The sequence below is a fragment of the Apteryx mantelli genome, chromosome 22 (genome assembly GCF_036417845.1).
Source record: "Apteryx mantelli isolate bAptMan1 chromosome 22, bAptMan1.hap1, whole genome shotgun sequence".
NCBI lineage: Eukaryota > Metazoa > Chordata > Aves > Apterygiformes > Apterygidae > Apteryx > Apteryx mantelli.
The window spans coordinates 2568661-2593050 of NC_089999.1; the positions used below are offsets into that span (position 1 = coordinate 2568661).

A 24390-nucleotide genomic window follows, 5' to 3' on the forward strand; every position below is an offset into this window, starting at 1 on the left:
TCAAGTGATACATAGCAATGAGTATGAAAGACTGCTTAAATGAACCACACAATACTACACGTATGACCTCCTGGGGAGAAGTAACAGTCATCTGTGATATCTGGGTGAGACAAACAACCAAAGCCTATTAACTTCATCCCTCTGCTAGTGCAAACTCAGCATGATTTCTTACACCACCTAAGACTTCTACACCTAAGAGCATCAAAAACCCCACCCACAGCTTGGGGCCAAAAACAGTCTGGACAGTCCTTCACAATGCTAAAAATAACAGTTTGTAGCATTTATGCAGTCATCTGAGGCTGAGATGTCACAAGGAACCTTAGCCAGAGCTTTCTTAAACTACCCACCACCCAAACCCCTGCCTTTCCCTCACCTTCTCCAAGGTCACAACAACATGTTTTACAGCATGCTGTACAGACAGTTGCTTTCTTCCTGGAGCACAGCAATTTGTACAAATTAGAATTACAGACACGGGCATCCAAAGCCTTTTCAACTTTTCATGCAGGTTTTCTTATGTTTCACAACTGTTTCTTTCAGGCAGCCAGGAGGGAAGGAATGCAATACCCAGGAAATACAGTTCTCTCAGCAGTGCATTTATTCTCTCTTGGCTAGGAAGGAGAGACCCCAGAGGGGTCTCCCATACTGACCTCTGGAGTCGGGCAGGATTTTGGACTGTTCTGCATGGATTCTGATTTTGAAGAGTTTGACTGAGATTCCACCTTCTTGGCTTGTTTCTGAGAGCTGGTAGCAGCAACTGGGGAGCCAACAGTGGCATCAGGCATCTGCTGCAACGTTTCCAACTCAACCTCCTCATTGTGAATCTTCTTTGTGTCGTGGTGAGTCAGCAATGCAGGGACAACAGTCGAATCTGCAATAAAATAATCTGTCTGTGGCTTTTAAGTACACGGAGAATACAAGATCAGCAGCGAGTACCAAAGTGCCTTTAAAGCAGCTCAAGTCTCTAAAAATGTGATTCATTTAACAGTGCAACAGACTAGATACCCTGGGCTCTCTTTGGTCAGAGAAGTGCTGAGTTCTCTTTGATGACCACAAAACAAAGAAAAGGTATTTATGAGAGAGACAGAGAAAGCCAGAGAGAGATCCCAAAAGCTAAATAAACATTCCATTATTTTCTTTACACCTTTCCATTTACATCAATAACAACATGCTTGTCAAAACACCTGCAGATAAACCCAGCAATTACCCTTCTCCCAGTGGGGCTGCGGGGTAGAGCTGCACAAATTGAGAGGAGGCTCAGAAGTCACCAGTGTAGAGGCGAGAAGGTCGAGTCTTCCTGTTTGAAGACGGAACTGTTTGAGTTCCTCAGACAGGAGGCTGAACTGCTCTGTTTGACTGCGGCACTGGTCTTCCAGATCCTTCACCCGGGCCTGAAGGGAGAGACATAAGGTGAGGTACAAGGACATAACTAAACCACCAACAAGCCTCCAAACAGCATTTGTCTTTGCTGCATCTTTTTAGAAACTGAGTGACACTCAAACTCCAGGGACCTAAAAGTGTCCCCGGTCCAGGAATGGTCAATAGGAGCTGGCAGCTCTACGCCTATACTATCCTTGAAAACTCCAGACTCATTGCCTCTTAGGAGGCCAACTACAAACTCAATTAGGAATCCCCAAATCAGGAATATCCCTGAAATGCTAGGTTTGAACATCAATGTCCTATCCAAGCCCTGCACAAGACAGGGTGAGATGTGTCAAAGATAAACAAACCTTGAAAACAGAAAGATTGAGAAGGCTTTATGCATTTATGGGAGCATTGATACCACGTCTCCAAAAGGAATTTCCCTCCCAATGCTCCATCTGCCCCACCACTGCAGAGGCTTCAGCAAGCTCCCACAACATTACCCTGGCCTCCCCACAAACGCTTCTGGGCAGGATTCCCTATTCTCCCTTTGGGCCTTAGCTCCTCCAGGCACCAGGAAGGGCAGAGAGCTTCAGCGCCCTGCACATGCTGCAAAATATGTGTGTGATGCAGGCAACCTGCACACTTTGCAGCCAGGTCCTACAGGGGTGAATTGCTGCAGGAAAACACACAATAAGTAAAAGAAAGCTACTTGTCAGCAAAGAGATGTAGAGGAGTCTTGGGGACATCTTGTAAAGAAGGAAATACTCATTCCTACTACAAGAAGGGAAAAAATATTTGTTTCAATTTCTTAGTAGTCTTTTTCTACCATCTCTAGATCTTCCCCTTCCAAGATGCTGCCAAGTCTTGGCCACCCTTTCTACTGTCCCTATACACCCCCATGTATTTCCCAGCTGTGGCAAGTTCATTCCCAGGAGAACACAACTTCTCCTTTTCTTCTTCTCACTCTTGCCACCATACGACAGCTCATTCTAGGTTCCGAGACAGATTCGCTGTGTAGGACCTGCTCATGCACTTCAGGTAACAACTGAACAAAAATCACCAGTGCTGGACAGGAATTTCTCATCTAATCAGTAGTTCTTCAGAGTTCATGCAGAAAATTCAACTTATTTAATTTGGTGTTAGCACGTTTGGCTGAGGTGCAGCTCTGCCTTGCAGGAGGTGACATTTGAGTGCTTCCTATTCCCTTTTTTCCCTTTTGGCTGAGATCACATCAGGCTTTCTAGTCACTCATCTAATCATTTTGTGTAGGTAAGACATCAAAACAGATGACTCTGAACTGTGCTCTTCAAAATTTTCCATTCTATAAAATGTTTTTTAAATGTCTACTCCTCCTTCCACCTCAAAAATTGAATCATGCCTTGAAATATCTCGAGAGACAGAAAGTCTGTTTTTTAAGCAGCTCTAAAACACATCTGACCTGGAGGAAGCTTTCTTTCTTGTCTCAGAGGACCGCAAAATCTTTCTGGCTCACTCCCTACCAACTTCTGAGTATGCATGTGATTTTACTTTATCACATTGTACTTGTTTAAAACATGTCAGTTTATCACTTGTTTCCTACCCACTGGCTAGGAGCTCTCCATCTTTAAGGAAAAACTATTTAGGAAATTCACCAATACAAAATCTGGCAAGAAGAAACAGTCTCTATACTGAAAGAGATTATTAGATTTCATTAACAGCTTCCAGAAGTGTCTGCATTCTCCACTTTCTCAGAGCCAATTCCTTCTATTAGCCACGTCACACCAGAAATGGAGAGAAAAAGCACAATCATTCCTTTACCCTCCAGATACCTGGATCTACCACTTTAGCACGGTGCTTTTGTGCTCTGACAGCATTATCAGTCCCAGAGTTCAAAGAAACCATGAGACCCATTTTTAATTTATGAGGTTTTTTTGTAAGCAATGGCAACAGGTGATATTCTTTTACTTGCCTTTTGTTTTTTAGGATTTCCTGTTCACTGAAGCCATGTTACATAGGATTTCTCTGCAATCATGAGGGCTTATATTTACTTCAATTAAGATTTTTAACATAAATGCTCCTCCCTAAGCATTGGGCTTAATAAAAAAAAAAAGAAACTACAGACTATAAGGACAACTGTACTGGATCAAACCAGGACTTCCTCTAGACCAGCACCTTGTCCCTGATCACACCTTGGGACACAGCCTTTGACAAGGGACAGGTACAGAATGACTGAGGAACCATGGAGGGTTCTCCCATCTTGTGATCCAGAGACCAGAGCCAGCAGATGCATCTGGATGTTGTGTTTAACAGCATCATAAACCTCCATCCTGTAAGTTTGTTAATCACAGTTTAAATCCATTTACAGTGGTGGCCAAGCCAACATCCTGGATAATCCTGAGTTCGATTCTGAGGTACCTAATTAAATGGTCAGGTGTCTTTTACATCTTGTGTTATTCAAAACAATGCACAAGCATCCCCTAAATATTTTTGTCACATCACAAACCATGTATAGTTCTAGCAGACTGCTCTCAGAGATTCACACACAACTAGGCAAGTGGTGAGTTTCCAGGGCAGTGCTAGGAAGCAGGTGGACAAGGAGGGGGAACCTGAGGACATGATCAGGAACCGCAGGGAACAGGCAGAAACCAAACTCCAGACATAGGAGAGAAGGGAGACTTTTGTGTCTATGCCTAACCCAAAAGGGGGAGAAAGAGGAACCACACACCAACTGCAATTGAGCAGCATGATTACTAGAACAGGCTGCAAGAGCAGGGAGCAGAGCAAGTTGGTGTGAATTTAACCATCGATTCAGGAATTTGCTCTTATTTTCCCACCAAGCTAGACCCAACCACCACCAGCACATTCCTGTCATCCCAGACACTTTCCTTCTTGGCTGATCTACTATGTTTCTCCTCATATAGATGATGTTCCCTATCCAGATCTCCCTTGCTACCTTTTTCTGTATCTTCTGCTATATGTTTTTGAGATCAGAGAATCATAGAAATATTTAGTTTAGAAGGGGAGACTGTGGAGGTCTGCAGTCCAACCTCCTGCTTAAAGGATGGCTAACTCCAAAGTTTGATCAGGTTTAAAGGAACATCCAGCACTGCACACAGACGTGGGTGCTACTTCTACAAGATGTGGTCATATCCTAATAACGACCTTGGGCCGGGGCCAATTCCTTTTCTGAAAGTTTCAATTGCTGCATTTACCTTTTTGATAAGGCCTGTGGCTTCTCCTCCATGTGCATGCCTTTGCACTTTCTGATAGTTACTGATATTTGTCATTTAATCTCCCAGTTACTCATAAGATCTTCCCACGGCTCTCTGCAGTCAGATTTGAAGCTGACTGTCAAAAACAATTTTTCATCAGGTACAAATCTCATAACTCTGATACAAAACATCATTCCAAATCTTTTGTGAATATCTTGACTAGCACAGCTCCCAGAGTATAACACCTTTACTATTTCATTAGTTACTACTGGTTCTGTGAAAACAGTTGTTCATAATCTCTGCTTCCTGCCCTCCAACCAATTACAAAGCCAGCAGGACCTGCCTTTTTCTCCATCACAGTCTCATTTGAAAGAAACACTTCAATCTTGGACTGCAAGTATTTCCCAAAAGACCTTCAAATGCATGTAACACCAGAAGAAGGTGAAGAGTTTGACAAAAATGAAAATCTGGAAAAGCCCAATAAAAGCTCCAAATTTTAATTGATTGAGAAAGCAAAGCTTTTAAACAGAAGAGCAGCTGCTCCATCAAACTTGTAGTGGTAGCTCCTTTCATTATATTTATTTTTTGGAGATGACACTCTTGCAATCGTTTACAGAGTACAGTTAAAATAGATACATCAAGCAAGGTTAGGGCAGAGGAGAAACACGTCCTACTTGATAGGATTATATCAGTACCTGCATGCAATCCAAAGTATTCTGTCAGCAAGGAAAAGAGCAAAAAGAGATATAAAAACCACATCAGCAGTCACATTAGTGAAAAATCAGCCACCTGCCAAAGAAAACACCCCTCAGTATGAGTGAGATTATTTTCTCACTGACTTACAGTGTTTGCCTTGTTTCACACTGAGACTATCACCCCAAGTCAAGCATCCGCCTGCTAAACTAAAACCAAATCCCCCCAAAAACAAACGCGTGTATAAGCATGCACCTTTTGAGGGCCTCCAAATTTCGATAAGCTTTTAGCATTAAGCTGAAGTGCTAAATTTCAAGCCTTCTTTTCCCAGCGTATTGCAACCACTCTTAAATACCACAGAACTGACTCCTTCAGCCCAGACCTTTTCCCAGGTCTGAGACCAAGGAGTGCTGGGAAGCAAGACACAGCTCAAAACCCAGCTTTGACATGATTTCAAGCAGCCAACAGCCTGCTCAGTCATGCACCCTGCTCCCAGGTCAGGAAAAACAAGCGAAGCTAAGCTAAGCTCTATTCACCATTTTTCCCAACAAAATTCTAAACTGGATCCTTGAAATTAGGCTGTCACCTTTTTCATCTATGAAGTATAAAAGGCAGTTGAGACTCCTGTGTCCTCATTCACTTTGGAACCACTACTAAGTTCTTTCACCCCAATGTCCATAACTCTCAAGGTCTTCTTTCTAAGCTGCATCAGTCAGTCTATATATGGCATCTCTTCACAGAGAAATCAACCCATACCTCTACTCACCCCCTGACATCCTTATCATAGAATCACAGAATAGTGGATGTTAGAAGGCATCTCTGGAGATTGTCTAGTCCAAACCCCCCTGCTCAAAGCAGGGTCAGCTAGAGCAGGTTTGCTCAGAGCCTTGCCCAGTCAGGCTTTGAATATCTCCAAGGAATGGAGACTACACTTAAAACAATCATGTGGCTGAACTCTTCCAACAGGGAAATGCATCACACCCATTCATCCTTGAGATGATATCAAAAAGCAATCCAAACACGTTTAAAATGAGAATATGTAGTGTAGGCACCCCCAAATTCCTAGGTCTATCCTACACTGATGCCCTGGAATGGCTACAATTATACTTAAGTCATTTAAATGACTGCCACTCCACATTAAACTAGTTTTTAATGACAACTTCTCTTTCTTCTGCCCCCTGGTGTCACTGACTCATAAAGCATCTCTGTACCAGCAATGTGGAAACAAGAATATTTAACTGATGAGGCCCTCATGGAACAGCACAACCAGCCTCTCAAGCACAGAATAACTGTCCCCTTCCTCCTCTACACAAGTAGCTGTCCAGTTGAAACCAAAGAGGCTGCTCCAATCCTGCAATGAATTCAGAAAACACTTGCCAAGTATCAAATCTCTCTTCCCTTAAATGTTGCTAAGAAGCCAGCTAAATGCCAACCAACATATAAAAGGCAGATGTATCAGCCCAGTTCTTGTCTTTGCAGCCAAAAGTAGCTGCCCAGGAAAGAACTTGGGAACAGGCAATACATAATGTCACATCCCCACGACATTCTCCCAGCCTGCAACAACTTCAATCCCACCTAGTAGGAGCCCGGTACCCTGGGGATCTCACAGCCCAGACACAGGTCAGGCCCACTCAAAAGAGATGCTGTTTGCAGCCATGGAGTAAACTCCTCAATCAAGGACACTTACCATCTTGCCCTAGTGATGTTGCAGAGTCTCCTGGGCTCCTGACAACCACAGAGCTCTTGAACAGTGGTGGACAGAGACAATTCAGTCTGCCATCCGTGACTGTATGTCACTGTTACAGACAGGGCCTTGGCCTCATTAACATGAGACTTCACTGTCATCCAGGTGTACAATGAGGCACCCTGCTTAGACTAAGGTGTTTTTGCACTCAGAAAACCTCAGTGGACCAAGAGCGCAGAAGGTGCTCCCTGTGCTGTCACACCCAACCCCACTCATAGCACTGGCTTCCCTCTAACACACCAAGTTCAGGGCTTGGTGCTTTGCCTTTACACCTCCAGGAATTCACAGTCAAGGTTTCTTCGAAGGCCATCTTGATATACACTGAGACAGTGCAAATTGAAAGTAAGATAGCGCTCATCACGTCTCCCAGCCTGCATCATTAAGTTGTCTGCTGCCACGGCAAAGTCCATTCTTTACGGATGTCAGAGAACTCACACAGCTGATCCCAGACTAGCAAATAGCACAAAAGAGCTGCCTCAGACCTCATTACTTGTTATGTTGAGGCAAAGTCCATGTTTCTCCTTTCTTCATTAATAAATAGCATAGAGTACACATACACAAAAGAAATATCAAATCACATGGACACAAGTATTCGTCCTCCCTGCAGATGATCCTGGAAAAGACAGCAGGCAGATCAGAGGTCAGCTACTTATATGCATCCTTGAAAGAGGTATTGGGCACAGTCTGAATGAAGTACCCTAATTCAAGGACTGAACAGGCTGGAGTTGAACCTCTCAAAACTTTAAATCCAGTGACTACTCTGCCAGCACAACTGATACTTTACAGCATTCTGCACAAGAATCAATAAAATCCAGGGCATCGACAAAACTGACATTACGAATAGAGGATACCAAATCTGCAGCCCCTTATCTGTCTTGTTTTCTTTTGTCTTACCTCTAGAAGCTGTACTGCTCCTTCATGTTCCCTTTTTGCCTCTGCCTGGGCCTAAGAAGAAATAAGAAACAGAGTAAATAAGAAAGCAGCCTATCTAAGCTCACTTCTAATAATACTATCGTCACCTTGACAGACACCATTATAGATTTAAAATGCTGGACAGACTGAAGGCATCTCTGATCTATGGACAAAGAGTAGTGAGAGATCAGACTTGTCATTCATGAGAAAAGCCCCTCACTTTGCAGGTAACAGAGTTCCCCTAGACAAAGACATGCTTCCCTGGGTTACTTTATCTGGTGAACTCACACATACCTCCTCCCTACACCGCCCCTCCAAGGAGACATGGTGCAGGAGTCCCATCCCTTTCCAGGGATTCAGAGAGTAAAGTGTCCATTTTCTCACACGCTGCATACCTGCTGCAACCGTCTGACTTCCTCTTGTTTCTCCTTCAGGACTAGCAGTGCTTCCTTGTGCTCAACTTCCAGCTGCTGCCTTCGCTCAGCCACATCTCTCATGTGCTGCAGAACAATTCACAGACAGTTTAAGGGCAACATTACTGAAACATTGTTCTGTGTCCCATCACAGGCCACAGAATCAAAACATGGCCTATATTTCACATCATCCTTAAACAGAGGAGAAAGTAAGAACATCCTACCACAAGCTAGAGCAACACAGTCAAAGAGCTTAAGTCAAATGCTTAAATGCTTAAATCGGTGATGGCCACCATACTTCCCCTCCCACCCAAACCCTTGCAGCAGCCTTTCTCCAGCATCTCTGCCAACCTTGGAAGGCCACGTCCCAGGGTGCCAGCACAGAAGAATCTCCAAGGGAAGCACAGATGCAAAAATTGGACAAAAAGAGCAAAGAGACAACCTGTGCCATCCAAAACAGCACTAAGTATCAAAACAGTCCTTCCAACCACATGGGTCTTACTGACCTTCAGCACCTGCTCTAGATTCTCCAGCTTGATTTGGAGTCCTTGATTCGTCTGAATCACAGAATCTCGTTCCTTAGTAACCAAAACAACCTGCAACTTCAGGTCAGCATTCTCAGATTCAACCTGGAAAGAAAGGCTTGCCAATTAGCACAAGTAGCCATAGTCATTATATAAATAATAGAGGACCATTTATTTTCACATCTCAATAAGCTGTTTTGTAGACCTGATTCCTAGTTGTGATGATACCAAAACCACAAACCTCCTCTCCCTCTGACTTTCATTCAAAACAAATGTTCATGCATTTGTATCTGTCCTTCATGTGATGAATACTTATTTGCACATACAGAACAGTGGAAGTATCCTGCCTTTGCCCCAAGACCTGAAGCTTTTGGGTTTTCCACCCAGCAAGTGCAAGAGCACTTGGGTGGCTCTCTTCCCTGCCCTCTAAGCTCTGCCCCATCATCAGCCAACACACCCCTTTTGGGGGATTACAGTAAAATGCCAGAAGTGACTGTGACACTAACATGTCACATGCTCCATGACGGGTTCTGCTCTACCAGTGCCCCAACCAGTGCACACTGCTCCCCACCCACTGTCTTTGGTTAGGAACTCATTATCAAGTTATTTTAGGTAGGCAAACCAAGTATGAACTCAAGTACGGGCAAAGCATCTCACTTGAGCCTATGGAAATTCTATAATAAACACAGGGCAGTTTACTGCTCTGCTTGCAGTTACCATGTGGTATCCAGGACAGACAAGTACACAGACAGGCACCCAACAGTTACTAAGCTGGCAACCTAAAAACCTACTATGCCAGTAAATTCTTCTCAGCCAAGTTTTACAGAGCTAATGCTCCATCTAACAAACAAAAATACTGCTTTTTACCTGTCCTGCCCATCCAGCCTTCTCGTTTAGCTGCGAGTTTTCTTCAGCCAGTCGTGCATTTTCACTTTGTATCTCCTGCAGCTGGATCTCCTGTCCAGAAATAGCAGGTGTTACTCTACCAAGGTCCTCGATTAATCCCCCTGCCACCTTCTCCTATGGAGTGTCAAACAGGCAGCTCCACTGCTCCTGCTGACTGATGGTGCAGGATGCTGATGTGATGCTGCTTGAGGGGTGCAATGCATAAGCATGCAGCACTGCTCAAACAGATACCAGCCCCATATCAAACATTCTCTTAAGTTTCTTCTTCCATTTCTGTAGCCCCAAAGCCCAGAGTGAAAAAGATATTTCCTTGTCTACCTCACAGCTCCAAAGCCACATCATTTAAATGCTGCTGTCCAGAACTATCCCCCATCTCCACCTGCAATCTGCCAAGTTTCACTGTTTATCTTCTTGACAAATTTCAGTTAAGAAGGAAAAATTATTTGGAATAATAAAGCTAAAAAGAGTTCCAGACTGTAAACTCAATAACAAGAGTTTTAAACGGCTGGGTCTAATTCAAAAACCAGGATTCAGTCTGGAGTCAAGAAGGCAATGTGAGCCAGCTATCACTCCACCTTAGATAACAGTGTCTCTGAGCAGGCAGGAGACTACAGACATATGGAGAGACTTTGCCAGGTCTAGCCCATCTGCAGAGGTTTGTACAGCATCCTTTGTAGGCCACTGGGGAAATTTAAGTTTCACAATCACAATCTCCACATAGACACACACACACTCTCCTCCACCCCAACACTTTACACATATCAAATATTTCCTGGATATCCCAAGAACTAATTCCCTGTGCTGGCAAAGTCTCAGTCCCAGTAGTTTAAGATGAGTTGGTCCCTTCTTGCTCTTGAAAAGCTACTGTCCAACAACTCTACATCCAATGACGTATTTATTCCTTAAGGATCCCAAAATAACCCAGACCAAAGGTGCCTCTAGCCCAGAATCCTACTGCTGACAGTGGCCAACAGAGGTTGCCTAGACAGGAGTGAAAGAGCAAGGCAAGCAGGCAATGATATTACCCCAGCATTCAATACTGTAGCTCAGGGACTTGCAGCTCATGGGAAGTCCCCAAGAAGCAAAACGAGTTCCAATGAATTTTTTATGCTAAAATAAAGAAGCGCACTCAGATTTGGCCCTACCACGTAAATAGGCTTATAACAAAGACATTATTCCAAACAGACTCAACAAAGAAGAGGTCCCGTACATCATGTTCCTAACAGGATATTTTTCTTCCTATTCTTGCAACACGTTTCACTAGGAGTGTGGGCAGAAAGCACACTGAACTTCAGCTTCACTCTTAATATGATCCAGGTCTGGCTGAGTACTGTGATGGACAAAGACCATCCTATCCAGCTGCTTAATATGTGCACTCTCTTTCCCTACAATCAAAAGCTAAGCAGTCAGTCAGCTCTACTGAAATGTGTCAGCAAGGAAACCTACCACAGGGACGCAGAGGAGGGACAAGACATAACCATGCCTTGTGCAGACCATAAAGACACAACTAAGCCTTGGAGATGGCTACTCTGATGAGTGGCCTGCAGCTCACATAGGGCAGCACAGATCTTCCCTCTGCACTACAAAAATCAGGAAAACGAACAGAACTTCTCTCAAAGCATTTCCCTAGAAGACAAACATTAAAATGATGTCTTCTTCTGATAGTTGACTTGTTCCATATCCTAAGGTGATCTGGAGAGCAACAGATTTCTGAGACAAGCGAATCAGACCAAATGCTAACAGACAAGACCCCGGACTGAAACCAGACACATGTACACTCCCATTAGAAAGAAAAAGCCTGACTGCAAGTTGCTGCAGACCAAACACCCAGCCAAGGTATTGATCACAGAAGGAAAGACTGTTCCAAGTAGCTTGGATTCAGTGGCAACAAATGTGAGTGTGAGACCCATGGCAAAAAAGACAAATTGTACAAGTGGCACTGGAGAAAAGCCCTACTAGTTTTGGCAGCCAGACTGCAGCTCCTTTCTCTCAGCTTTTTGCCATGACACAGTGTTGAAGAAAGAGCCATAATCTGACCTGACTCATGGTATACAGATGCACGTAAGTGTGACTGAAGTCTCAACAGCAAAGAAACTAGCCAGAGAGCCAGATAAGTAAATAGTTTTAGACTGCTCCTGAAGGGTAAGACAAAGCAAGGACATTCCTCTGGCATCTTGAAACAGTGGCAAATGCTATGAATTACAGATTGACACTGTAGATAGACACTAGCAAGTGAAGACACAAATGCCCAAGAATAAACAATTAGGTTGGGTTTCACCTTCTCCAACGCAAGATCTACAGAGAATACGAATAAGGTAATTAGTGGATAAAGACAGACTGCTTGGCTCTGATGGTTCTGTCCTTCTCAAACCCAGGGCTACATTCATTTTCAGGCAGATGCTAGACTGGAAAAAAAAACACAAAAAAACCCCTTTAATTTAAGCTCTTTCCAACACATTATATCATGTGAAAGGCAGCATTGTACCAAAAGTAGATGAAGAATCAGCCCAGTATCAAAGGATAAAACTGCTTTTGCAAAAATATGGGAATTAAAAGAAGCAGGTAAGATGAACAATAAGCACTGTTGGGAGTGCAGAGAGCAGCCTAAAGCCAAAGCCTGGCAGGATGATTGTTGGAATGAAACATTTATCAGTATGAACCATATCGGAGACAAGCGATGAGGCAGGCAACGAGGCTGAGCTATGCCTTATGGGTATTTAGACCTGACCTGAACTGAGCTTTGAGCAAGATGTAAAACATCTATTCAAACAGTAAACACCCTTGGGTGAAACTAAACATTGTGACAATCACTAATACCACCTGTTACATTTGGACAATATGCTTAGCAAAATTCAAACACAAGGGAAAAATCCAGGTCCTGTGATATGACCTGCAAAACCTCCATGAAATTAAAGGGAGGCAGGTTTTCATCCAACAAATAAGAAGCACAAGGAAACGACCATAGGTATCTGTAACAACCATCTCAAGATGTAGAAATCTCATAATACTTCTCTGGAGTGCACGTGAAAACGGTAAATATCTCTCCAAACTAGTAAAAGCCATGGAGTTTCATCCAGTGATGAAACCCACAGCCAGCTGAAAGACTAAATAAACAATTCCAGCTTCAAGGGCTGAAGCCCAAAATTTGTGACACTGCTGAAGCTAAGAGAAAAACTAGTGACCCCTTACTGAGATAAACAGAAGAATATCCAAGAGGAGAATGCAACAATCCAACTTTTCTACAATTATGCTCACAAAAATACTTACCAGTTCTTTGCATCTTTTATGCTTTTTCCTCACTTCATGCTCAAGGTTTTCACATTTTTTGCGCTTTTTTTTGAGTTCAAATTCCTGCACAAAAGAAGCACACACAGATCAGCAAGCCCATGTTCTTACAATGTACAAGAAATTCAAGCCCAGCTTCTCTGATCCAATGCTTATAAGCTTTTACTATTTTCTTCAGAAAATCTCTTTGTGACAAACACAAAGAGTTTAGAAATACAGGGAGATTTTTAAAAAGGCAGTAAAAACAAAAACTTTTGAAGTCGAACAGCTATTTTTATGGCTCTTTCTTCTCTCCTCTGACCCTTTCAACGTTTGGAAACAGTTTTCTGTTTCCTATTTACACAGATTGTTCCTATTTGCATCACAGATGAAGGATGGGATGCGGAGGGGAAAAAAAAAAAGACAGAGCTGTGCAAAATATTCAGCTTGAAACACTAGCTGTGCTAGATCAACTCTTATTCTAATCCAAATGACATCTAACAGAGAGCAGACATCCTCTGGTTATGTACCTTTATTTGTATTTACTTGCTACCATTCTTGGTTCCCCAGATAGACATGAACTGCTGAACCTCAGTGTGAATTGTTCTTGTTTACTGGAACAATTCATAGGGACATATTCCTAACACAACATCTGTCCCACATTAGTCATACCTAATCCATGTTCTTATAAGACCAAATCCAACACAGCACAGAGACTACTGGTATGTTTCCCTCTCATTTTGTTCTGAAGTATTCCACTGCCAGTGCATGCAAGACTCAGCAAAACACCTGGAGCTGTCACACAGCAATGCCCTCCATGCAGAGAAGGCCTGCGCTTTGCCCACTAATTTTCCAAGTTATGCCTAGTCCAGGTTTCCCACTTCCACAAAACACTTGCACCTAGAAATACTTCTGCCCCCAAAATCTCTGCTTGGATTCCACAGGTTAAAAACCCAAGAAGAAGCATTGCACTCCATCTGAAAACAGGCTAGTTTCATTCTGAAAGGAAAACGTCTATATCTACAGTCCCCTCCTGAACCCACAGACAGGGCCACAGCTCACCAACTGCTGTATCTGCTGGCTACTCTCTTGGTCTGTTATTGCATTTTTGGGAGGGAAATTTTCATGTTCTTCACAGGTGGGTCCCAAAGGTAGCACACCTGGCTCCACCTGAAAAGGAAGAGAGATCCCAGTGAGCTCAGAGACAACCAGAACAACAAGGCACGCTGTGCACACCAAGGGAGAAGAGGCTTTAATGACAGTACAGCCTGGGTGAGCAAAACTCCACATGAAAAGCCCCAATCTTCTCTGAACAGCACCATTACACATGAAAAAAGGTGGATTCCATGCCAGGGACTACTTGGTCAGCCAAAGAGAGACCTGCACTGGGTATCTCCAGGTACCCAGAGCCAATTGATCCAGCTTGACTGATCCCACAGTGCAACAGTTGACTCTAGAAAGCTCTCAAGCTGGAGTTCCCATTCATGCCTCATCTAAGGTTTCAATGAGAGGCACCAGCAACACCTTTCATGGACCTCTCCAAAGCAATAAAAACAATGGGAAAAACATCAGAAGAGAGGACATGACCCTCATGAACAGCAGAAAGTGGCAAAGGGGTTTTCAGTGAAGATTTCAGAATCCAAAGGGAGGGAAAAGCAGACAAGAAATTCCAAGAAATGGAGAATCCCATCTCAGAGGGTAGTTGTGAAGAACTGAAATGGCAGCACATGTGCTGTGTGTCTTATGTGTGCCAACACCAAATTAGATGAAGAGAGAAACTAGACAAATCCTTTATGGAAACTTATCCCTCTCACACCTATCTCCACTGCCACATTCAGACTCACTCATAAAAAAGAACAGCCAATTACAAAAGTACTCAAGAACCACTTCAGAAATAGAAATCTACTTAAAAACAGAGAAAAAAAATTCTGTTTTTTTTATTCAAGCACATGGCCTGAAGACAAAGTTTCACATGAGATTTAAAACACCTCATGAATTTTTATGCACTCTTCTCTTATTCTCTACACAAGTATTTAACAAAACGCCTAGCCTTTTAATTTGGGCTACAAACAAAACATATCCTTAATCATCTGACTTTTCACTGTCAACTGATACATTTGAAATGGCATTCTCTGCCTAGATAACTCCTTGACAGCAGGGTAAGGCCTGAAGTGAACGGAAGAAGGAGGGCTTTGATGTTGTTTTATTTTAAATGTTAGATTTAAAGTTACTTTTGATAAATAGATTTTAGGGTCAGGAGGTCTTTAGTATCATCAAAGCCAACTTCTAGAATGAACAAGTCCAAGGAACTTATGATCCTGTCTAAGCCTATGACCTTTGGCTGATCTCTCATCAGAAGTGGAATCTCTCATTTCACTTTGAACATCTACAGTATTGAGATATCCATGCTAGTCAGTCTGAACTCCCTTTATAGTCAGTCATTAGGACAATATCTAAACTACATCTAATCTAGTCTACATCTAAGTTCATGGCTCCACTGCAGAAAGCCAAAAAAACATAAGAGATTACAGCCAAGCGCAGGTTATCAAGATTTTCAGATTCTCTGCTAAAGAGCTAGTGCCTGAAATGTGAAAATCTTGAAACCACCATTCTGCAGTGAGCTTCAGTGATGTCAAACCACCCATGGAACCAGGTCAGCACAGGACTCTGGCAGCCCAAGAACCAAGCAGGGGCTGGAAATCTTGAGATCCTCCATCCAAGCCATGTACCCTCTGAGTCCTAGCCCTTGCGAGCTCTCAGACAAAGCTCAGACAAAGGGAAAACAAGATTTTTGCCAGTGGAACTACCCCATGGGACTAAGGCATCTAACAAGAATCTTGGTCTCACTTGGTGCCAGAAACGTTTCAGAGGGAATATTTAACTCTGGAAAATCCATATGTAAATGTTTCTGAGACTTCTTTTTCTTTCTTTTTTTTTTTTCCAAACCATCTGGCACAAAGTATGTTTCAAATCTGTATCTCACCCCGCCCTGAAAAATCATGCTCTCTCACAAACTGAAAATGTTGCATTTTAGTCAGCTGTAACAAAATAAGGTCCCAAGCAATGCTACTTGATGCCAGCTAGGGTTAGATACCCTTTGTACCAGTAACATATACTACGCTTAACAATTCAAAGTCATGCTTTCCTGCAAATGACTATGCAAGACAAAGCTGCTTGTTTGTGTTCATTTCCCAGTAAAAAGCTAAACAAAATTATTAAATTCCTAATTACAGACAACTTTATGATTGCACAGTGAAAAAATTACAAAATTAAATTAGCCCACATGAACTTAATTTTTCCCCAAGAAGAGAGACATAGCCTCCAGACACATGCTCATGTATTGTTATTTTCTGCAGAACCCAGATTCATCACTTTAATAGACAAATGGTAAATGAGGCTGGCACACATCATGAATAGAGCTGTGATCTGGAGCTGTGCCACCTCATTCACAGCAGGGACTGGAGGATGCTCAATGAATTAGCCAGGTGCAAGAAATATGTTCAACAATACAGTTAAAAATAACTGTACAACAGCTGCTTCCTACCCTGAGCACTATCCACAGTGTGTACTGATCATGGCAGAGACCCTGCAGAAGGATCAGGATGGGACTGCATGATTGACGACCATGTTCAGGTTGTACCAGTAAAAGTCAAACATGTAACAGACACATAAATACCTGTGTTCTGACAAATGACCTGGAAAGTTTAAAGCCTGCAACAAAGTAAATTAAAAATGTCATAGGCTTTCTAAAATGCTCTGGTTTTGGCACCCAGGAGGCACTCATCTCAATCCTGCCCCAAGAGAAAGCAAGCAGAGCACGCCTCTTTGCCCCCCACTCCTTCAAAAAACTTGGAAGGCAGCTGAGGAGGTGGCAGCGAAGAAAATACACTCTGCCAAAAGGCCAGACTCACAAGGAAGATACTTGACTGGGAATATGGATGCCCAGTTGTGCCAGAGGCTTCTGGAAAAATCAGTGCATAGCATAGTGCCTTAATGTACTGACTGTTAAAGAGAGATGGCGATCCTAACCCTCTACACTTCTGAGAGCATACATTTGTTAACATGCTGAACCAGCTCAAAGCATTTTTGCCAATGGCAGAATGCCCTGGAGCAATTGCCATCTAACTGTGGCTCATTCCTTCAGCTGTGTCACGGCAACTCTGTGCAATCTCATGATGAACAAACAGTGGGGAATGGGGTAAAAGGAGGTTGTTTAAGCCAACACTGCCACTGAAAGAAAACCCTGCTAAACTATGATTTGTGGCTACAGAGATAACCAGCACCCAAGAACCCCTAAATAAATAAGTAGGAAAATCAGAGGGAGAACACAGAAAAGGGATTTTCCAAGGAAACTCAGAGGCAAAGCTTATTCTTTAAACTTTGAGGGAGAGGGACTTCTTTGAAAGGGGATCTACTGCCCTGACACACCAAACCAGGGAGCTGGATAGAAGAGCAAAATCAAAATTTTTTTTTTTTTAAACTGTGGTAACTGTGTGCTTATTGCCTCAAGAGCTAACTTCATCCTCAATGTGACACCACGTGCACCCGGACAAACACAGCCCATGTAAACTGGGGCATTCTGTGTCACAGGGTTCAGCTATGAGACTGGAGACAGCCTCCTTGCTCCCCATTCACTATTGCTATCAGACTCACTTTTGTTGATATTTTTCAGCTAGAAAATTTTTGACAATGAGGACAGACTCTCCTGAAACAGAAAAATGAAGAGCAGCCATGAGAAAGACCACAGTGCATGTTCTTGTCTGACAGAATCTGGAGGGCCAGTTAAAAATCTAGGTATAAAAGGGCCATTCAAAGATAATGAGGACAGGGCAGAAAAACTAGAACAACTCTGTACATCTCTCTTCAACACAGAGGAATTTGGGGGGTGAGGGGTCACCACAGCAGAAATCTTAAACTATGAAGAATACAGCTGAGGATCTGTCTCAGGCAGAAACGTCTGCAGAAGCATTGTGGAAGCCAACAAATAAACAGACACAAATGACCAAGATTAGACAATGTTCACCCAAGAGCTGAAAAACCCTTCTGGCATGAACTAACTTCCTTATAACTGAATCATGAACTGCAGCATGCAACTTCTTACTTAACACTGCCTTAATACAAAATAACTGGAAGGTGGCGAATGTCAAAACTATTCCAGTGAAGATCTGGGGAAACACAGACCTGTACATCAGGCACCTGTTCTGTGCAAACTGATAGAAATTTTAACACAGACTAAGCAGACACTTAAAAAAAAAAAGATTTATTTGGAAAAAAAAGATACAGACTCTCAAATCCATCAGAGAGTTTCTAAAGAGTCAACAGGCAAATGGATGAGGAAGATCGAGTAGGTACAGTCTGCTTGGGTACTCTAAAGGCATTCAGCTACAGCCCTCCGAAATAAGGATAAGAGGGAAGAGTCTCTCATGGATATATATCTAGTAAAAATGAGAAGACCAGAGGAGAGGCAGCAGGACCCATGCTCTCCAAGTACAGATGCAAAAAAGAGACGAAGGGTGAGGAGGACCTCATGACACTGAGAGATTACAGAGTACCATTAGACAAATAATGTCTCAATAAAACTCAATGCTTAGACAAAAGGCAAAGAGATCTATTAGGAAACGAAGAGAAAACCGCATTATGTCACTATATAAATCAATGACACACCAGCGTCTGAGATACTGTGTGCAGTGCTGCATCCCTCAGCTCAAAAATGACAAAGAGAATGTACAAAGGAGACAAAGATGATGAAAGCACAGAATAACTGCCACCCACAGAATCATGAAAGAGGCTAAAACTCTCCAGTATAAAAACAAACAAACAAAAAAGCTGAAGGACAGGACAGAGATCTGTAGAATCATGAGTGGCCTGGAAAAGGTGAACAAGGAATGAATTATTCACTGTATATATCATCTGTAGGAACCAGGGAGCAGTAAATGAAAGGAGATGGTAGGAATTTAGAGCAAAGGAAAGTAGGCAAAAGATGTGAAATTCTGCAACAGGATATTACGGGTACCAAAAACTTGCAGGGGATCCGAAAGGAACTGGGTAAAGAAATATCCATTGCCCACTGACCCCACGGCACCACCCGGCTCAGGAAGCCGCAGGGCTGGGGACACCCGGTGCCGGGGCTGTGGCGGCCTGGCCCACCTTCACGCTCCCCGGCAGCTGCCCGGCCCCCGCGCACCCACCGCGCGCCCAGCGCCCAAGCTGCTGCCCGGGAGGGGCGCTGCCCCGGGGCCGCCGGGGCACGACAGCGCCCATCGCGGCCCCCAGCCCCGCTCGCAGCCCCGCCGCGCCCCGGCTCCCCTCCCGCTGCCCGGGGGGTCGCCCCCGTTGCCGGCCCCCATCCCTCTCCCCATCGGCCTCCACCTCTTTCACGGCCGGTTTCGCGCCGGGGCGCCGCGGAAAAGCCTCGTCGCCGTAACCGGGGCCCCGAGAGCAGCGCGGCCCCGCGGCTGAGGCCCCGGCAGGCCGGGCCCCCCGGCGGTGCCGCGGCGGCCGGGGAGGGCTCGGCAGGCCCCGCCGCGACGGAGGCTCTGCCGGCGACGCCTCGGGCCCGCCCGCCCCAACGCGGCCCCCAAGGCGGCGGCGGGGCGCCCCGGCAGGGCCCGGCCTTACCTGCCGGCTGCGCCCGCCAGCGGAGGGCGGGAGGCGGCGCTCTGCGGCGCCCGGGCGGCCGCGGCGCGGATTTGCCGGGCCGTACCACCGCGGCCGGGAGAGGCGGGGGCGCCCGAGGCCGAGGCCGCGGCCGGGCGCCGGGCAGGGCCCTTGGGCACAGAGCCGCGGGAGCCGCTGCGCCGCGGGGCTGCTGGGCCCCGGCCCGGCCCGGCCCGCCCGGCTGGCTACGGTGGGCCGCGGTGCAGGCCGCGGCGGGCGGCCCCGCAAGGCCGCCACGGGCTGGGCCCGGGATGGGGCCTGTCTGAAAGGCGAGCGGGCGGCAGTGAATTACGGACCAAACAGCCTCACTGCCGTCCCCCGCTGGAACAAGTGGCCAAACTTTCACGAGGGTTGAGACTGGAGAGGCAGAAAGAGGTGCTGCCTAGTTTCCTGGGTTGGCAAATGCAACATGGGAGACCTCTCCTGCAAAAGCCGAACGGGGCTGAGGCCCTGCCGCACACCTCTGAGTCCTACCCTGCCCGTGCCGCGCGGTGTCACCATGTTCGCGCTGGGCAATTGGGAGCTGCTGCTTCACCCCGCACTAGATGATACCGGCCACTTTAATAGGTCATTTTAAAAACCAGTGCAGTAGCTATTCACAGCGCATGTGAACTGCAGCACTCACATACTGCAAGAAGCTTCCTGAGAACAGTAATTAATTGACTAATTAAACAGCCAAACTTTTAGATCACTGACCCACTTGTCTCACCTTCCTGTGTGCTTCCACTCCTAGTGCTGGGTCTCCCAAGTGGGCCTTTGATAAAGGTGAGTCTTTTATGCAAGTGTTTAGCATCGGTATGGATGGTCCAAAGCACGTGGCAGCACTTGGCAAGGAGCCTCCTGAACTAATTTTAGAGGAACGTAGACACTCCTTGAAATTCTTTTGTGCAATCTGTCTCTGTAGCCGTAATACTTCTTTCTGAGATTCCCGCAACAGGCGATCAAACTCAATGACATTCAGGCAACGAGGGTCATCCTATAGGAAATGCAAACAACATTTTATCGCTCCCAAGCTCCAAAAGATAGAACAGATCGGGGGTAGTGATTTAATACACAAACTCCACAGGTGCAATTGAAGAGACCTGACAAAAAACAGGCCCAACTGTAAGGTGGCCCACAAAGATTTTTGTTTCTTGGGTCTCCAAAGCCTCAAAACCAGTCACTGTGCATCCTGTGTGTGAATATATGATGATTTCTCCCACAGATAAAAAGCTAGCCTGTAATGCTTCTGCAACCATCTCAGTGCAAATGCATACTAAAGAGGGCTTTTCTAAGTGTGTCTATGGTACTTGCCAGCAGGGAGCGTGTCAGGATAATAGTATTTTATTTCTCAGCAAAACAAGAGTCTTAGCTGTTTGACTTCCTTGGTTGGGAGGCTGGCATTCTCTGGAGCCCTGTGTATCCAAGGTGGTTAGGATTTTAAATGCTAGAAAGAATGAAGACTATCTGAGACTTGTTCAATTCTGACTCAGGATTTTTTTTTTTTTAATTCTTGATTTCTAACTTCTTCAAAGAGGGGAGTATGTGTGGACTCCCATCTTTTATACAATTGATCATTACTGTCTACTCTGGACCCAAAGCCAGCAGCTTTTGAAAGAAACCAGTGCAGTTTTACTCTCACAAAAGATAGTGAGATATGCCACCAGTTTGTTTTAATTCTTCAAAGGTTTTCGTGTTTTAGGAGGCTGAAAAAAACACGTACCTGCATGTCCATAAAAGCTGGTTATGAAAACCTGTCTTTACAAATATGCTGCTGGAGGAGACATTGCTCATTCCCCTGGAGAGCTCATAAGCCAGTGAATTCAACACATAATTGGTATCCAGGACAAATTTAATCTGCTTCCCTGTTCACTTCTGATTGGCCCTAAAAATAGTACGTGCTTTATAAATACGATACAATTAATGCAGAAGAACATACTCTTATGCTACAAGGGGAAACTGAGGCACCATTAATGGGAACTGTTCAAGATTCAAGAAGTTAGAAGCTGAGCCCTCTTCTGTGCCAGACCCATGTCTGGGGTATCAGGGTAATAGTTCTTTATAAAAAGTTGGCCATGGCTCTATACAAAATCTCCCTTCCCCCACCAAAAAAAGACAGCTATTCCCAACAGGCAGTCTCCAAAGGAGGCTTGTTCCGGGGGAAACAAGGGAGTAGAAAAAAGCTCAGTTTTCCCCTCGCAGTTTCTATTATCCATGTTCCCCGCAGCTGCCTTGCTGTTCCCTGCATTGCCCAGCTTCCAAGCACCGCCAGCTGAAGAAGCTGTAACACAGGCTGCCTGTCTAGTGCCGTGTCCAGCCTCTGCTGCTTCCACCACTTCTGTGATGTGGAGGGCAACCACCAAGGGCTGCAGGTACATGTTTTTCACAGGCAAGCTCCACACCATATTCATCTCTCTTCTAGCTTGCACTCCGATAATGCCTTCATTAGCTCCTGTCACACCATCCACAAAAGGTGTTAGAACTAATTCTTGGCAAGAAATTGCAGCCTGGTTTTAGCCGTAGCTGGGGCTTGGTTGGAAGCCCGTCACTGGAGCATGAGTCTCAGGAAATCATTTTATCCTATCCTCAGAGCCCTGACTTTGCAACACAAGGCTAATGATTTTGCAGTTGGATGTGCAGGATGTTCTGCCACTGGAAAGGGACTCGGTAGATCTATTTCACAGCTATTCAAATATTTGTGCTGATTTAACTATACTAGATTAAAAGTGATTTGGTTACCAACTCTGAACATGCACATAATATCTCTGCATAGAAACCCCTTTGCTGACATAATGTATTTAGCATGTTGCAGAGAGATTAAGTGAATTTTGAATTTTAACTAGTTGAAAATTAAAATTTTATGAACAGCTTGCTTGGTAGAGAAATGAGAAAAACAAGAACAGACAGAATGTTTTCCCCTAGCATTCTTTGCAGATTCCCTGCTCATGTATAAATGCCCCCTGTTATTGGTGCCTTGGCAGGTTATACAAACCAATGACATGTCCCATCTTCTCAGTTAAAGGTGGTCACCCATACTCTAGCAAGGCAGCAGCTGAATTCATCAGTCCTGAAGACTGTACCATGTGTATTTCTTTGGACAGTAATGAATCTTGTTCACCCGCCTTTGTCACGTTCCTCTACAATTTTGTCACTGGCAGATTCAGGTTGCCCAACATGCTCTGGTATGAAGATCAGACTATTTTGGAAGGGGTCTAGTTCCCCTTCTGTGGGGTCTGTGGTGAGCAATCAAGGGGACAGGAAGGAAATTTCTTCTTGATGACACTATAAAGTACATTCAGACCTGGATAACTTTCTCCTATGGTTTAACGCCAGAAGGGATCACCAGGGCACCTCTATACAGAGAACAACACCCAATTATTCTTGTACTGACTAGATCTACATTAGGGAAAGAGGGAGAATCTAGCTTCAAATCCATAGTGAAAATGAACACATGGAGAGTTCAGTTACAGAAATAAATCTGCTTTCAGCAAGGAAGTTTGTTACCTAAATATTTATGTAAGTATGGTAAGTAGAAATATAAGTATTCATTCAGCTCATCCGGGAACAGGAACATAGTGTTGCACTTGACCACATCTGTATTAGTGAAAAAGGGAGAATCCAGTGTGAGTCCTAGAGCTTCTGAGCTTGTCGTGAGAGTTTCTTAGCTAACCTAACCTTAAAATGTCCAGCTCATGAACAAGGACATATCTGGCATGCCCAGGACAGACTGTTTTAGTCACCTTGAGTGGGAATCATTTCACCTAATTTCAGATGTCTGCAAAGGCTCCCTTTAAAGACACTGCAGAGACAAAAAGTGCTTTGAGAGAGTAACGTGTCTGACCAATTTTAGACATCTTTCTCAGGATGAGATGAATTATCCCTTTTATCCCACTATTTACAGGGCAAGGTCTGTGCTGGTGCTGGTAATAAAGGGAACATAGGGTTACGAGCCCAGATATAGACATCAGCATTGTAGATGTTTTCCTGAACACCCATCCTTATCTTATGATTTGTACCCTTAGTAATAGTAATAAAACTTTATTCATGTAGTAATTGTCAGCCTTGCGAAGGCTGTGAGTAATCACTAAGCTGCAGCTCAAGACACAGGATTTAAACTGATTTTTGGAAATGTGCTCAGCTGATTTAATTTTTAAAGAAAAACTTGTGAAGAAGACCCTGCTTCTACATCTTGTGTGAAGCCCAGCATTATGAAAGGTAATTCTGTACCTGTGGCTTCTCAGTGGTTTCCACAGGAAGAATTTTAGTTGCTGCTGAAAATGGCAGCTTGGATCTATGAATTTGTAGGGTGAGAGCTGGGATATCCTCCCACATGCTGTTCTGGAGAGATCCAGGCACTGTCTCTGCCACACACTCTTCCTGCTTCCCCTGTCCCAACTCGCAGATTGAAGGTACTCTTTCAGTCTCCACTTGGGACTAATTAGCCTCATCCCACTTTCTGGAGCCTGATTCCGTACAACTGCTATTCCACCATTTGTTCCCAGTCAGTGAGTGATGTCCCAGAAAGTTTCTCACCTTCCCTGCAATGAGTTTAGCCTGCAGCTCACGACACTCCTGCTGTAGAGCTTCAATCTGTTTGTCTTTCGCCAGGAGAGCACTGGCTTGCTCTGTCAGGTCCTTGGCACGCTGGCGGGCAAATGCTTTTTTACACAGCTCAAGACTGGAACCCTTCAGAGGCACTGGAGCTGTTACCTTCACCAGAGAGAGAGCAGCAAGGGAGAAAGCCA

General features: G+C 44.5%; 1 protein-coding gene across 1 annotated transcript in view; it reads right to left on the minus strand.

The window, feature by feature from the left end:
• Positions 1–24390, minus strand: part of TSPOAP1 (TSPO associated protein 1) — a 77979-nt gene that overhangs the window by 35126 nt on the left and 18463 nt on the right. The window contains exons 4-13 of the mRNA XM_067309440.1: positions 24179–24355; positions 20376–20642; positions 14072–14179; positions 13013–13096; positions 9707–9796; positions 8822–8944; positions 8298–8402; positions 7885–7935; positions 1205–1388; positions 648–868 (exon numbers count right to left, since the gene is read on the minus strand). Of these exons, the coding sequence (XP_067165541.1) occupies positions 648–868; positions 1205–1388; positions 7885–7935; positions 8298–8402; positions 8822–8944; positions 9707–9796; positions 13013–13096; positions 14072–14179; positions 20376–20642; positions 24179–24355 (1410 nt within the window). The remainder of the gene's footprint in view (positions 1–647; positions 869–1204; positions 1389–7884; positions 7936–8297; positions 8403–8821; positions 8945–9706; positions 9797–13012; positions 13097–14071; positions 14180–20375; positions 20643–24178; positions 24356–24390) is intronic.